Source organism: Haliaeetus leucocephalus, unplaced genomic scaffold (assembly GCF_000737465.1).
Source record: "Haliaeetus leucocephalus isolate CR32 unplaced genomic scaffold, Haliaeetus_leucocephalus-4.0 Scaffold161, whole genome shotgun sequence".
Classification (NCBI taxonomy): Eukaryota; Metazoa; Chordata; class Aves; order Accipitriformes; family Accipitridae; genus Haliaeetus; species Haliaeetus leucocephalus.
This window is the reverse complement of record NW_010972597.1, coordinates 660,545-674,726: the sequence shown is the minus strand read 5'-3', so window position 1 is coordinate 674,726 and position 14,182 is coordinate 660,545. Positions and strand designations below refer to the sequence as shown.

Below are 14,182 nucleotides of genomic sequence, written 5' to 3'. Positions count from 1 at the left end.
ATGAAGTAAAAGCCCAGGTGTGACAGGAGAGATTGTGCATTACATACAGACCTACCCATTTTTTTAAAAATATATATACTCCATACATGAGACACAGCAGGCTGTTAACAGAGACTGGACATTGTAAAAACCAAAGTTACAAGTATTATGTTTAATTCTACACTTAATTCTCTGCTAAGAATACAGAAGGGAAGCGAGATGAAGGTAGATTCCATGAGCTGATGCGCAGTCTAACAAATTACTGAAACGCATTTGGAAGGATTTCTTTGGAAAAATTCTTCATTTCTGTGAGGGTCAGAGAGATGGGCCAAACCATTACAATCAGCTCACATGCAAATTCACCCACCCATTTCCACTAATGCTCTCACAACTGGGTAATACAGTGGTCATGTAACTCAAGCTCTTGCTCTTCTGGGCAGAGAGGGTTGGACTTCACACAAAAATACCGTTCAGCTAACAGTGGATTCAACTAATCCAATGGCACACATTTTATGATGTGAATTCTGTTTCTACACCCCTAGATTAAAAAAAAAACAAAACAAAAAACAACTCTAAACCTTAATCCATGGTTGAGTAAAAACACAAATACCATAGACCAAAGTGCTATACAGTTAAGTCAGCTATGACATTTTAGACCTGTTTCAAAAAAATGGCTTATAAATGAGCTGATTTATACATACAAACAAGTCCATTGTGCCCAGAAGTTTCCTAACATTTTTATTAAAAACAAAAGAGCCAAAAGATTGCCCTGATACTCTTCATTGTTATAAAGCAGACTCTGAAATATTAAGTGAACTACGTATGAGCAAAGAACTCCAACTGATGCAGAGTTTAAAACTAGGTTTACAATTTCCTATTTTATTGGCATGGATGTATTTCTAAACTTAAAAACCTTTCTGGCAAGTTATCTCAATTTCTTATGACAAAATTTCTCACAACACACAAATATTTACAACATATACATATTTTTTCAGTCTTTTACAACTGGTTCTTAAAAGACAAACAATTTATAGGTTACCACAGAACAAAAGCTGTGACTTAGTTGTTTTTAATTTCATAAAACTATCATAAGTTAAAGTGAATAATTTTCTTTAAATTCCTTGTAGCATTTTACAAGTGCAACAGAAAAATATGAAGAACCAATTTAGGATAGCTGCAGTTCATTGAATAAATGTTGCCCGTTGTAATCACATTATTTCACAGCAAATTCTTGAAAAAATAAGCACCAATCATTCTTGCAAAGAACAATTTTATCTAAAAGTATTGAAAAGTGTTAAATACAAGGTGTTTAATTTACATAACAAGCAATAAATACACCATATCCAAACTTTTATTCTGCATACTGCTACCCTTGTACATATAATGTACTAAAAAGTCAGCAAATTATCAACACCTTTTCTTTTTTTTTTTTTTTCCTCTTTTTTTAAAGAAATCAATTTGACTTCCAACCAACGGTTTGCTACTGTAACAAAGGCCACAAACAGTACGTCTGGGACAGCATACAGTGTTAAAACTGACAAACTCCAAGGGGGAAAAAAAAACATCTAGCAAATAAATCAAAAAGCTGTAGATCATTGCTGGTGATATTAGCATATACTAGAAAACCTTAATATGCTGCTACTATGATTTTTTCAAATTGTTTAGTCAAATATCATAAGAGCAAACTAATGCTCTTACTGATCAAAAATAATTATGTAGCCACACTGTATTCTCATTGTCCTGCATGGAAAGATTTGATGCAATTTCATAACTTTGCTTGAGCCTTTATTTTACAACAGAGCATTACCTCTAACTCAGAATTGCACATAAGAAGGCTATTAAAAAGTACAATAAAAATCTGCACAAATCAGACTTAAGAAGAGTCAGTATGCTGTACACTTTCTACAATATTACGTTGATAGGTGAATAGACAATAAAGAAGTGCTGCCACTAAGTTTTTCAGAAAGTTCTTCAGTTGAGGAATAATCAAATGGAATTTTTGTTTTTGGTGTTTGTTTTTTTTTTTTGTTGTGGGTTGGTTTGTTGTGGGGTTTTTTGTTTTTGTTTTTTTTTCCATTTTTTTTTTAAATTTTTAATTTTTTTTTTTTTTAAAAATGACATCCAGGTCAGTTTACGACCTATAAGCTTATGCATTGAGCCTTAAAGACTGATCTTCTCTCCTCCTGGAAGAAATATCAATATCTATTGAATCCTTGCCAACAATAAGCCTTAATCTCTTCGCTGGAGGAAGAGGAATAAAGTCATCAAATTCATCATCATAGTCATCTTCCTCTTCATCATCCTCTTCTGATGAGGATTCATCTGCTGTTTCCTCTTCATAGTGACCATAATTGTCTACTTCCATTCTTGACTCCAAAAGGGAAAGAGTTTCACTACAACACATACCATTTTCATGAAGGTCCTCAGGGTATGTCCCTCTGTTTTCTTCCTCTCGTTTTAGCTGTATTTTTAATTTTGTTGAACTATTGCCTGATCCTGAGTTAAACCCATTATTTAGCTTTGCTACATATAAATTATTATCTTTTTCATGGTCTTTACTTAATTTGATGCTTATTTTCGAAGAATTCATTCCATCACTTTCTTGGTCATTTGCCTTGCTACTGCTATCATGGCGTCTACGAAGAGTCAGTTTAGGGATCCCAGAGCTATTTTCAAGGATAAGCTGTGCATCATACCTCGTGATTCGTCTTTTCTTTTTACTTTTTGCAGTTCTAAAGCTGTCTTTTGCTTTAAAATTGTCAGATGTTACAACAGAGCAGCCACCAGATCCAGGGATACAGTCTTTATAGCCAACAGGTGTGTCCACCACATTATTCCTCTCTCCGAGCTCTGAATGTGAACTAATCAAATCTGGTACTTCATCTTTCACAGGTGTATTGTGCATAGTATCAGTTTCTTCTGTTTTTGCAGATGGTTTCACAAGTTTTCCTTGTCGAGATTTCTTTTTTGACATGCTTGCATCACTTTTCTGGCACCTAATCTCCCCTTTATGTGATGGTCCATGAGCCACATTATTTTCATTTACCACATGAGACTGCTGCTCTAAAATGTCTGATTGCGTTCCAGTCAAATTATTCTTATAGCTATCCAATGTATTTGGTTCAAGCTTTAAGTCAGAGGTCTCCTTCAAATTCATCCTTGTTCTCATTGACCTCCTTGTTATATATGTGCAGGGTGGTATATCACCATGCTCATGAGCACCTTTCACAGAATTCAGTTTATGTTCTCTTGCTGCATGCCTTGTTAAGCATCCACTAGAGACTGCAACTTTGACTGGTCCCTCCAATTCTTTATCCTTTTTAATGGGCAAGTTTTTATACAAAACTACTTTAGGCTCTTTGAGAACTAGATTTCCCATTTCGAGCTTTCTAGAAGCGTTCTTTTGCTCTGGCCTTTTGCACTGATTTCTCAACTTTATCTTTGAAAGTAAAGGCTTTGCAGGCTTTTTCAGTCTCTTTGGTACCCTGGAATTATTTATATGAGTTAGTTTAGATGAGGTAGAATTTGACGATGCTGGAATTCTTGATATAGACTGTCTTGTTAATGTTCTATTTTTGCTGTTCTTTTTTACGCCAATTGAAGATTTTCTGTTAGCTGCAAAAGAAAAAAGTGGTTTTGTTATGACACTGCTTTATCCTGAGTTTCCCACTCCCAAATACTGCAGTTATTTCATTTATTTTAAACACTTCATCAAAATCTGTGAAACATGCTAGACAGTACTCAGTAAGGAGCGAGCTGCTTAACTTGCAACTCCGACATGAAAGGAATTGTCAAACAAGTCAAAAGTACACCTAAAATTCCTTCCCTCACTGCCACCAATATACCAAGTTTAGTTTTTACTTAATTTCTTCTTCTACCATTTTTTTAAAAAAATCCATCCCACATTGTCCACAGTTTTTAGTGAGTATTATTGAAGAAAAATCTGAGGATCAGCATGCTCTAGTACTAACCCCAGAATTTTTTCCTACAGAGGGAGGACCCCCCCCCCCCCAAACCTTAAGTACTGTAATGGTGTCCTGGTTTCAGCTGGGATAGAGTTAATCTTCTTTCTAGTAGCTGGTACATCGTTATGTCTTGGGTTCAGTATGAGAATTATGTTGATAACACACTGATGTTTTCAGTTGTTGCTAAGTAGTGTTTGTACTAAGTCAAGGATTTTTCAGCTTCTGATGCCCAGCCAGCAAGAAGGCTGGAGGGGCACAAGAAGTTGGAGGGGACACAGCCAGGGCAGCTGACCCAAACTGGCCAAAGGGATATTCCATACCATGCAATGTCATGCCCAGTATATAAATAGGGGGTAGTTGGCTGGAGGAGTGGCTTGCTGCTCTGGAACTAACTGGTCATCAGTTGGCAAGTGGTGAGCAATTGCATTGTGCATCACTTGTTTGGTATATTCCAATTCTTTTATTATTATTATTATTATTGTAATTTCTTCTTATTATTGTAATGTTTTATTATTATTGTCTTTTTTAATTATTCCTCATTATTATTATTTTCTTCCTTTCTGTCCCATTAAACTATCTTTATCTTAGCCCAAGAGTTTTACTTTTTCCTGATTCTCTCCTCCACCCCACTGGGTAGGGAGGGGGGAGCGAGCGAGCGGCTGCATGGTGCTTAGTTGCCAGCTGGAGTTAAACCACAACAAATGGTTTCAGTTTCAAGTATCCAGCTGTCTGTCACCTACTGTGGTAAGCAAAAGGATTTTTGTCCAAGCAAAGCTGCAACTCTAAAGTTTTGTAATTAGAGATCGTAAGAGGGTTTTGGGAAACTTTTTTTCTTTTTTTTTTTTTTTAAATATCACAGCAGCAAACAGGAGCCAGATGGGACCATAATACTTTACATAGCTCCAAACCTGTCTGCTAGTTAAGTCAAAGTTTAAGTTATTTATTTTTGCCTATACTGAGGGTGGCAGACATGGGGAATGGGGAAAAGTAAATAAATGATACTCACTACTCCATGAAGACAAGTCTCTCAGGAGCATCACAAACAAAAATCCCTTCCAATTTCTTCCGAGATAACTAACTGTGCACTTTCACTTCAGAATAGGTACCTGAACTATATCAGTCCTGGATGTGGAGAGGGAATAGCTGCCCAATTTAAAGGATCTCTAAAGGAAATGACTATTTGTTTAATAATCTCTACTAAGAGTATTTATTTAAAAACTGTTTTCCTACAGAATGTAGATAACTCAAACTATGTAAGTTTTCTTTCCTAAACTATGCTACTGCATGTGATAGTTTACAGTATTTTGAAATACATACATTACTGATAGAACTTTAACTGACATGTTCAGAAATATGACACTAGCTATTTGCTTTTGTTATAAATAAAAGAAAACAAAACAAGAACACACCAACCTCTTGTTCTTGAAACACTTACGGAAAAGTGAATTGCTATTTAAATTGCCTTTAGAACTGTAATTTATACAGGAATCTTAAGACCAGCATCTGAGATGCATCTCAACACTAAGAGAGAAATTCCATGACAGTGTAAGTTTTTAATGGTTTTATGAAACCTTTAATCCTGCACTCCAAGCTTTTCCCCTTACTTACTTGCATTAGCTTTTTCCTGAGTGGTATCTGCATCAGTGTTAGAGCTGACGGACTGGCTGTCTGAATTTTTGCTGCTGTCACCCAACTTTTTAAGTCTGTTCAATCGTTTATCTGTTTCTCTCAGTCCATATTTACTATTAATCACAGGAGTAGGTGCTGGCAATCCCACTCTTGACTTAAAAGCACCAGTTCCACGTCTACAAAGAAAAAGAGGACACAATGTATTAAATAACTCTTAATATAAACTTAGAACTGTGTTTCATATACAATAGTTTGAATCCCAGGTATATTTGGATAAACAATACCAATAACCACTGAATTTATTAGCATTTTGTGGGCTGCTTTAATAGGATATCCATATAGTCATTTTAGTAAGATGTGCAGAAAAAACCTTCATTTATTTCTTGCAAGAAGAAAAGTTGCAAAAGTAGGTTTCCCTTGCTTTACTTCTATTTCAGTATCATTTCACAGTCAAATTATACAGGTGAAAATGAAATATGCTCATTCAAAATACTACTTAGCTCAGATAACAACTTCAATTTTTTCCTAATCACAGCAGGCTAGTACAAATATGTCAGCTTCAGTTACAATGCTTCTTAACTGCATCAGCAAGAGTTGAAAAGTACAGAAAATGGAATAAAATTATCACATACTTCTGTGTTCCTTTGCAACTGAAAGACTCCAGTATGTATGTATTTACCATGAAAATGAAATGGCTGAGCAAACCTAGAACTTTTTTTTTTCCTAAGTAATCACAGAAAAGGATGAAGATTAATAATTCCTGTACTTGCACTTCAATCACTACTATTAGGATTCCTTTGATACTCTTTAATAATCCAGTATGCTTGCAATCTGCAGAATTACTAAAGACAACTTCGGTGTGGATTCCAGTGTGTTGTACTGGAAGAAAATCTACAGAACTTAACCAAAAGTGCACCAAAAAGATTAGACAGGCTCTCAAGCTCCTCAAGGTTAATTATTATGCAGACACAATACTTGTTCTCAAATTAACTGGTATTTGTTTGATATGAAATGTTCTTTCCGTATTATTTTGTATTCTGCAAATTACAGGCAGCTTAAGATACTAGATTGAACCTAGCACAAGCAACAGCCACTTTAGATCAGAAAGTAATAGTGCTACGAAAAACCACAACTGTCTTCTGATATGTCATCTTTGGTGCTCAGTTGTCTCAGTCAGCCAGCATGAACAGCAGGCTCACCTAAAAACAGTACATGCACATATGTAAAGATATGTAATTTTCTTGGTGATGACTTTCAGAGGCTTGGAAAAAAAAATTGGACAGAGCCAACACTCCCAAACGTACTCCACAGATCCTTAGAAGTTTAGCAGTTTAACATTACAAATTAACACCCTTTACAGCATAGTCAAAAATCGGGTCACTTAAAGATGATTTTTTTTGTGGTGTACAAAGCGACAGTTGCCTCATCAGTGTTGGTAAGGACTAATTTTTCCTTGCTCAACTCTGCTAAATTAAAATCTCTCATATTTGATTGCTGTAACACAGCCTTGTGACCGAAAAACAGATTCCTAAAGTTAGAATTACCCAAACGTTAGCTTTAAAATATAACACTTTCCTGTACTTAAAATACAAAGACGACAAGTTAGTGAAAGTGTTCAGACACATAAAATTGGTTTGTCCTGAAAGTATGTCCGTATTACATTAAAATCAACAATCAAAGGAACTTGAGCAAAAAGAAACATTATCACTCCAAGTAACAAGGAAAGAACAATCATGGTGCCCATTTATTCAATACTAAACACCTCCCAGGACTGAAGTACATTTTTACTAGCAGCTCTCTAGATAGACTGAGACTGTACCCTTCACTTGGAATGATCTACCAACAGCATATGAGCTTGAAAGTCCACACCAGAAGGTTTTCCCTTGAATTGCAAGAATTGTTAGTGACCAAACTAGCTAGTAAAAAATGAAGGTAGGGTTCTTAAACTATTTATATGTAGGTGCACAAAGCTATTTTTCAATATGGTTAATATTTTGTCCTTTGTAGGTCTTCTCTCTCCACACTTAGGTGAAACAGTAAGAGAACTGTCATAGGTTCTGTGTAGTTCCTCTTGGACCTAGGTGAAGCTCTCACATATGATGTTGAGCCTCCATGCTCACAGTAAGCAGAAGTTTCAACATGGCAAAAACCAACTATGAAATTCTTTCAACTGATTTTGTGAAGAAACTAGGTTGGGGCAGCACAGGTGAAAAACAAGTATAACAACAACTTTGCTATTGTGCGATGGACAGATATAGGCAAGTACTGTCCAAACCAGCAGATCTTTATGAGTACACAAACCCCCAAGTTCTAGTACCATAGGGTGAAAACTACTTTGCCCATTCCCAGCAGAAAAGAATTTCAGGTCAACATAGAAAACATTAATAAAATTTACTTTTTCTAGTGCAAAAGAGAGCAAAAGTTGGGGGTCAGTTGCTAAAGGCTTCGTAGAAGCTACAACTGCTCTTCCTTCCAATTCTACCTTATTCTGTATAAATATTTTTAAGAATCTACACTTCTTTTTTATTATTCTCATTTTGGGCTATGTCCAGAACAGAGAATTAAAAGAAAAACAGCATGCAGGAGTTCTCAGGAAACATGACCGTTCAGTAAAAACATAAAAAAAAAATCATTATAACAAATAGTTAGGAAGCAATTGTAATGTGTCCAAAAATCTGAGTACTCATAATAAAGGACTTCCAAGTTTCACAGAATATATTATGACTATGCCCAATTCCATTTGAAACTTATTTACATCAATGCATACCTTTCACAGGTGTAACATTCGCAGTATTCATTATTTTCTCCAAAAAACCCATCTCCATAGTAACAAGAGATTTCTTCTCCAGGTTCAATATCTCTTAGAGCTTTCACACATGCTGTATCTCTGCCCGTTGATACAAACTGGGGAAGGAGACAACAGAAAGGGGAGGGGGGAAGAAAAAAAAAAGTTAATCATTAAGGTTGAACAGTACCTGAATAAGAAAAAAAAAAAAAAAAAAAAACAACTGTTGGGGAAGAAAAGGGGCAGGGAAAAAAGGGGAGGAAAAAAAAAGTGGGGTGCTTTATTTATTTACTTTTAATTTCTTGCTTACCTTACAGTTAGGTCTGCAATCTGAAAAAGGTCCAAAAGATAAAGTCAATTAACTGTTGATAAGACCTGAAACATGAATAGTTGTAGATATCTAAAGTAAGGATTCACTCTGACTTCAATAACTGTAGAATCTCAACTAAATACTGGGAGTTATGTTAGTATTGCACAAAGCTATACATCAAAAGATATCTATTTTCATATAGTTTGGCTTCTGAGCTCTTCCCTATGCTACCACAAGTGTTCAGTTTCTCTCCTCTGTAAGGTAACAGGATTTATCTTAAACCCTACCTGCTTTTCCTTCAGCATACAAATGCAACAGAATCAGTTAAGCTTCTGTGCAAAAGGTTAAAGAAGGCATAAGAAGTTCACCTAAGAAATATGTTATTGTTGACTAAGTTCACAAAGAATTCAAGGTAACCCACAATATGCTCCACTAACTTAGCTGCCAGTTCCAAAGTCTCTGTGAAGGAAGAAGGCATCACTTTCCTAAAGCCTTCTGTGAGTTTCCCAGTCCACAGCCCATCAAGTCTGGTCTAGGAAAATCCCAACAGGATTTTGTCCTACAGTAATCCAGTATGCCAGATTCAGACATTTTCTCTAAGGTCCTGCATTGTTCAGCTCACATAAAACAACACTTCTGAGTAGAATTCCTTATGTCCTTTAACATGCTTCCTATACTTACTACTCACCATGATTGATAAATGCAGCAGGACCAAGCCACAGCTGTGCACAGTTTTTCCGTGTGGAATACATGACGCTGAAGTCATTTTCCCCATGTCTCAGCAGCATGTTTTCTTCCATTTCTGATAGTTCAGCAATACAGCCCACAAGTAATTCTATTTTATCATTTCGTTTCCTTTAGTGTAAAAAGAGTAGCAGAAGTAAGAATACATATGCCAAAATTGCAAAGTAATTTCACAAGAAGAAAAGCTGTCAATAACAGGAAGTGTTTTGTAAACCATATCTCAACCCCTATAAACCTCATGTTTTAATTCAGTTAGAGACAGGATATTAGGCTAAATAGACTTTTTATCAGACATGAAAGAAATGGTTTTATGCTACTATATAGAATCAATTACATCAATTCTGACAGACATTACCACCATTGTTTCTACCATGTCCTGACACTGCAAGCAAGAAATTGCAAGAGTTGATTACTTCAGCTTCTACAGTTGTTAAAACTAAAAGCAAGATTTTTTCATTTGTGCACACTCCCTCCCCATCAGCACATAAGACATTTTGACTTCCTCCAGCTGCTCTTGTTTGCATTTCCTATACTTCTTCCTTTGGCCAGGAAAACACAGCATAATGAAGACACTCAGAACTCAGTGGCTTCTTAAAAAAAGGGCCAGTATTGACTCAAAACAAGGCCAGAATACACACAAGATGTTTTCCTCTCTCACAAGCAGTTCTTCAGCATCAAGCTAGTCCTTGAAATAGACCATTGGCAGGGGGCTGGGACACACACACACAGACGGACGACCAACAAAACCATGATGCTTTCATGTGCAGACAGCCAAACTGCCATCATAAATATAGCAGATCAGAGACACTGAATACTCAGCCTAAGAAGCAGCACACAATTTCCATTATCTTGCAAGGGCATTGTTTCTACTGCTTTTTAGAGTGGCCATTCCAAATTTTGGCCAGATTACTTTGACACAGATGAATATGAAGATACTAAATATACACAAAGGACACAAACCTTCCAAGGTTTGTGAAGACAAGCCTTTTAAGTCCAAAATTCTCCTTTTATAGAGAGTGCTGAGAACTCTATCAGTTCTGAGTCTCAGTAGTTTTCCAGATATTGGCAGGGTTAAGAAGCAGCTCTCCTGTCTTGCTCTCTCTCAGGTCACTCAAGATTTTGAGCATGAAAAGTTAGTTCATTTTCAACACACCTAAATACAAAGCTTCCACCCCAAAGAATCAGTTAGGGGGAGAATTCAAACAAACAAACAAAAAACCCAAACCAACTCATGATTATATCATAATTGTGGAACTTCCAGCTACAGTCATGAAGAGCTAGAAACTGGCCTCAACCTTCTTAAAGCTTACCCTCCCACATGTTGAGGCCATAGCCCCACAGTAATGGCATGCTTACTTGGTACGCTGCCTGTATAATATCTAGCTACTCAATCCTAGCCTGCACATAATAGCATTATCATCATCTCAGATGTGATTTTATGAGTATGTACTGCCACAAAGCAAAACAAATATAAAGTACAGGGGGGACGGGACACGGGACGGACAGGACGGGACACGGGGACGACAGGGAATGAAGGGGAAAATTTATTTTAAAATCTGAATTAACCCAGGGATCTGCTGTTGCTGCCACCGACATGCTTATAATGAAACTCAGATGTGCAAAAATGAGATGGGGTAATACACTGCAGTTCCAACTTTGTGTTTCCAGGAGAGTTTTATCTTGCACAATCAAAATATGCAAATAACACCCCTCAGTTTCACAAAGGTGAAAAACTCATTTCCTCACAATTATTTGTTGTATAACAATCCAGCATAATGCCAGTCTCGACATGGCTGTGTTTCTCACAAGAGGCCAACAACTCACGATTAGAGGAAAATAATTATCTGACTGAAAACAAGATAAAAAAAAACTTGTATACTGAAAACTGTATGGCTACATCCAAATATACAAAGGCACGTCTTACAGATGCATGTATTATGTGTTAAGTACTTAGCAAAAACAGACACCAAATTTAATTTGTAAGTAAAAATACAAAACTTTCTATTTCGCTGGTTGCAGTTTTAATTCTAAATCATGCTTCTTCAATATCATTTTTTAGAACCTTTCAAACTAAATGACAGAAATGGAATGCAACAGTAAACTATATTTCTTACCATTCTTTTGTTGCAACAATTTTGGCTCCATTTTGTTCAGAAGAATACCGATTACAAGGCAGTATCTCAAACCCACTGTCAGTTGCAAACATTCGTAAATAAATAAATACCTGCAATGAAAGAAAACAGTATTTTTCTGTTACAAGCAAAACAAAAGCAGTGGGGAACTTCATATAAAAATAATGAAAGTCAGTGAACTGCACAAATAAATACACAAAAAATGGATATTGCAATGGGATGCTGTTTGCTGAAATGCATTTCTGATTATAAATTTTAACTATACACATTACACTAATCTTATTTCTCCAGACTGACTTGCAGGGATCCTCACATGGCTAACAAAAGAGTTTAAAAAAATTAAAGATGCCTTGAATGGTACAAAATTGGTCCAACCAATGAAAAGCAATTATTTCTTCTTAAAGTCACTGAGTAGTTGCATTCAAGAACTCTTCTCTGATCTTTAAAAACCATCGAGACCTAACAATCTACAGGATCCGATTTTATTCCTTCCAGTTCTGAGAAAGATACTACTTCCCTGACAAATCTAGATACTGAATTCAGGGATTGCTCGATCAATTCTTTTTAAAGTACAGTAGTATTACTCAAAAAACACTATGGGAAAGCAGAATTTGCTGCCTCCTTTTTTGTATACTACTAGATTTGATGCACTTTAAAGTAGGCCAAATTCCTTTTGGTTATATCTGAAAACAACGCACTCATTCCTGAAGGAGTTGGTTTTTGTTTTGGGTTTTTTGGGGGTTTTTTTTGTTTGTTTGGTTGGTTTTTTTAAGTTAAAAAATACTATGATTTCCTTGCAACTTTGAGAACCAACAACCTTTATGCTATACACAAAATGGATTTGGGGTGTGGGAAGTAGAGGAAGAGGAGTAACACTCCGACATAAAGCCCCTATACCCAAACAACTGAGGTAATTTGAGGTAGCAAGGCTTCTCCTTTTTCCTTCACCTTTCTTTGTCACACAATTTGATTTAAAATAGCTGCAAGTTAAAAAACCAAAACAAAAACACAAAAACAAAAACCCAACACAGAACAAACAAAAAAAGGAGTCGGGGGGGAGAAACCCCTTCCAAAGAATGAAAGAAGTCCTTGAAACTCTTCATCTCCTGGAAGCAGGTCTTCTCTCTTCTGCTTATGACTTAAGCCAACAGCAGAAGAGGCAAATGTGTCTTCCCTTCTACATGTCTATTAAATAAAAGGCAGTGGTAAGTTAACTCAAAAAAAAAAAAAAAAAAAAGCAGGGACAAGGGGGGGGGGGGAGAAGCTAGGTGGCTTTTAAAAAACAAAGGAAGTTTCTGTTGAAAAGCAATGAAAGAAATAACATGACAGCACAGTGGATTATTTTACTACCGGCTACATTCCTAAGAAATTTTTACATTTTCTTAGCCTTTCAACCATCTGAAAAAACACATTAATTACAAATACACCTACATGTTCCTTGAACAACCTTTCCTGCATTTTGTTCTTGTTAAGAAAATAGTGCCGGGCCCAGTCACCTGACGTCAAGGACTTGAAGGCTTTTTCTAAGTGCTCATCTTTCTTAAAACGTTCAATCACCTCTTTTAGTTCTTCTTGCCTTCCTTTAATAGGTCGAAATCTGAAATAAAAAATAAAGCTATTCCAGTCCACTGTTATTAATTTTCAATTCTTCCTCACAGTTACTCGCAGCACAGAGTTCTTTTGCTAGCCATATAAATATTTAACTTTTAGCATAAAGAAACTGACCACTGTGTACTCAAATCACAGGCCCTCATTTCCTGAGATAATGGTAGAGGCAAGGTAAAGCCGAGCATACTACTTGGAACGTTAAAACCCTCCATTCTGCCAAGAAGCACAATCTATTTCTGAAACAAATCTCCGATAAGATGAACCAACACAGAATAATATTTCACTTTTTTCAGTACCTATCATGTGGAACAAAGAAGCTAAAGAACTAGTATAATAAAAGTGTCACTCCCCTTACTTTCCTAATAAATTTACTATCATTAAAAGTGCTTGTGCAAAAAAGTCCAGCAAATAAACTAGATGCTGTAAAGCTTCCTAGTTAACACTATTATCAGGGGATCTATGCACAGTTCTGGCTTTTGTAGCTGGGTTGGGGGGTGCATGATTTTAAATTTAAGCCCTCTAAAACCTCACATATTACACTAAATTTTTTTAATAGGGAACAAACAATTAAGACAGCGCAACTGACAAGACTGAGTAATAAATCTCAAAACAGAAAAAATGTGTAACTATCTTGAAGAGTGATTTCAAATCAACTTTTGCCCAATGCAAAGCCTTATTATATTGACAAATCCACTATATGGGTTTATGTAGATTGCAAACTCAACATTTGCATTAACGTAAAACACACCTTTTAATGACTACACAAAAGTATCTATAAATAGTAACATACAGCATAGATACTACATCTGCGGAAGACTGAATTTCCACAGGTTAGTGCGATTGTAAGATTTCTTCCCCAGAATACTGGCTACAGGAAACAGGTATCTGAAAATCATGGATAGATAAAAATATGAAAATAAACCCCTGTACATTAGCAGAGAATTCTGCCTTCTTCCCAAAGCTTGAGATTTAAGAAAAACTATCCTTCATATCATCAACAGGAAAAAACTGGCTACAGAAAAAAACTATA

The 14,182-nt window shown here is 36.0% G+C and overlaps 1 protein-coding gene across 5 annotated transcripts in view; it reads right to left on the bottom strand.

Moving 5' to 3' along the window:
- Nucleotides 1-2,066: 2,066 nt before the first annotated feature.
- SUV420H1 (suppressor of variegation 4-20 homolog 1 (Drosophila)) overlaps nucleotides 2,067-14,182 on the bottom strand; it is a 30,661-nt gene continuing 18,545 nt past the window's right edge. For 3 of the 5 annotated variants that reach the window (XM_010562542.1, XM_010562541.1, XM_010562544.1), the window contains 7 exons: nucleotides 12,976-13,141; nucleotides 11,527-11,636; nucleotides 9,357-9,523; nucleotides 8,669-8,688; nucleotides 8,341-8,477; nucleotides 5,553-5,749; nucleotides 2,067-3,594 (listed from right to left, as the gene is read on the bottom strand). In XM_010562542.1, coding sequence (XP_010560844.1) covers nucleotides 2,126-3,594; nucleotides 5,553-5,749; nucleotides 8,341-8,477; nucleotides 8,669-8,688; nucleotides 9,357-9,523; nucleotides 11,527-11,636; nucleotides 12,976-13,141 — 2,266 coding nt within the window. In that variant the 3' untranslated portion in view covers nucleotides 2,067-2,125. The remainder of the gene's footprint in view (nucleotides 3,595-5,552; nucleotides 5,750-8,340; nucleotides 8,478-8,668; nucleotides 8,689-9,356; nucleotides 9,524-11,526; nucleotides 11,637-12,975; nucleotides 13,142-14,182) is intronic. The other 2 variants (XM_010562543.1, XM_010562545.1) reach the window with 2 other exon arrangements.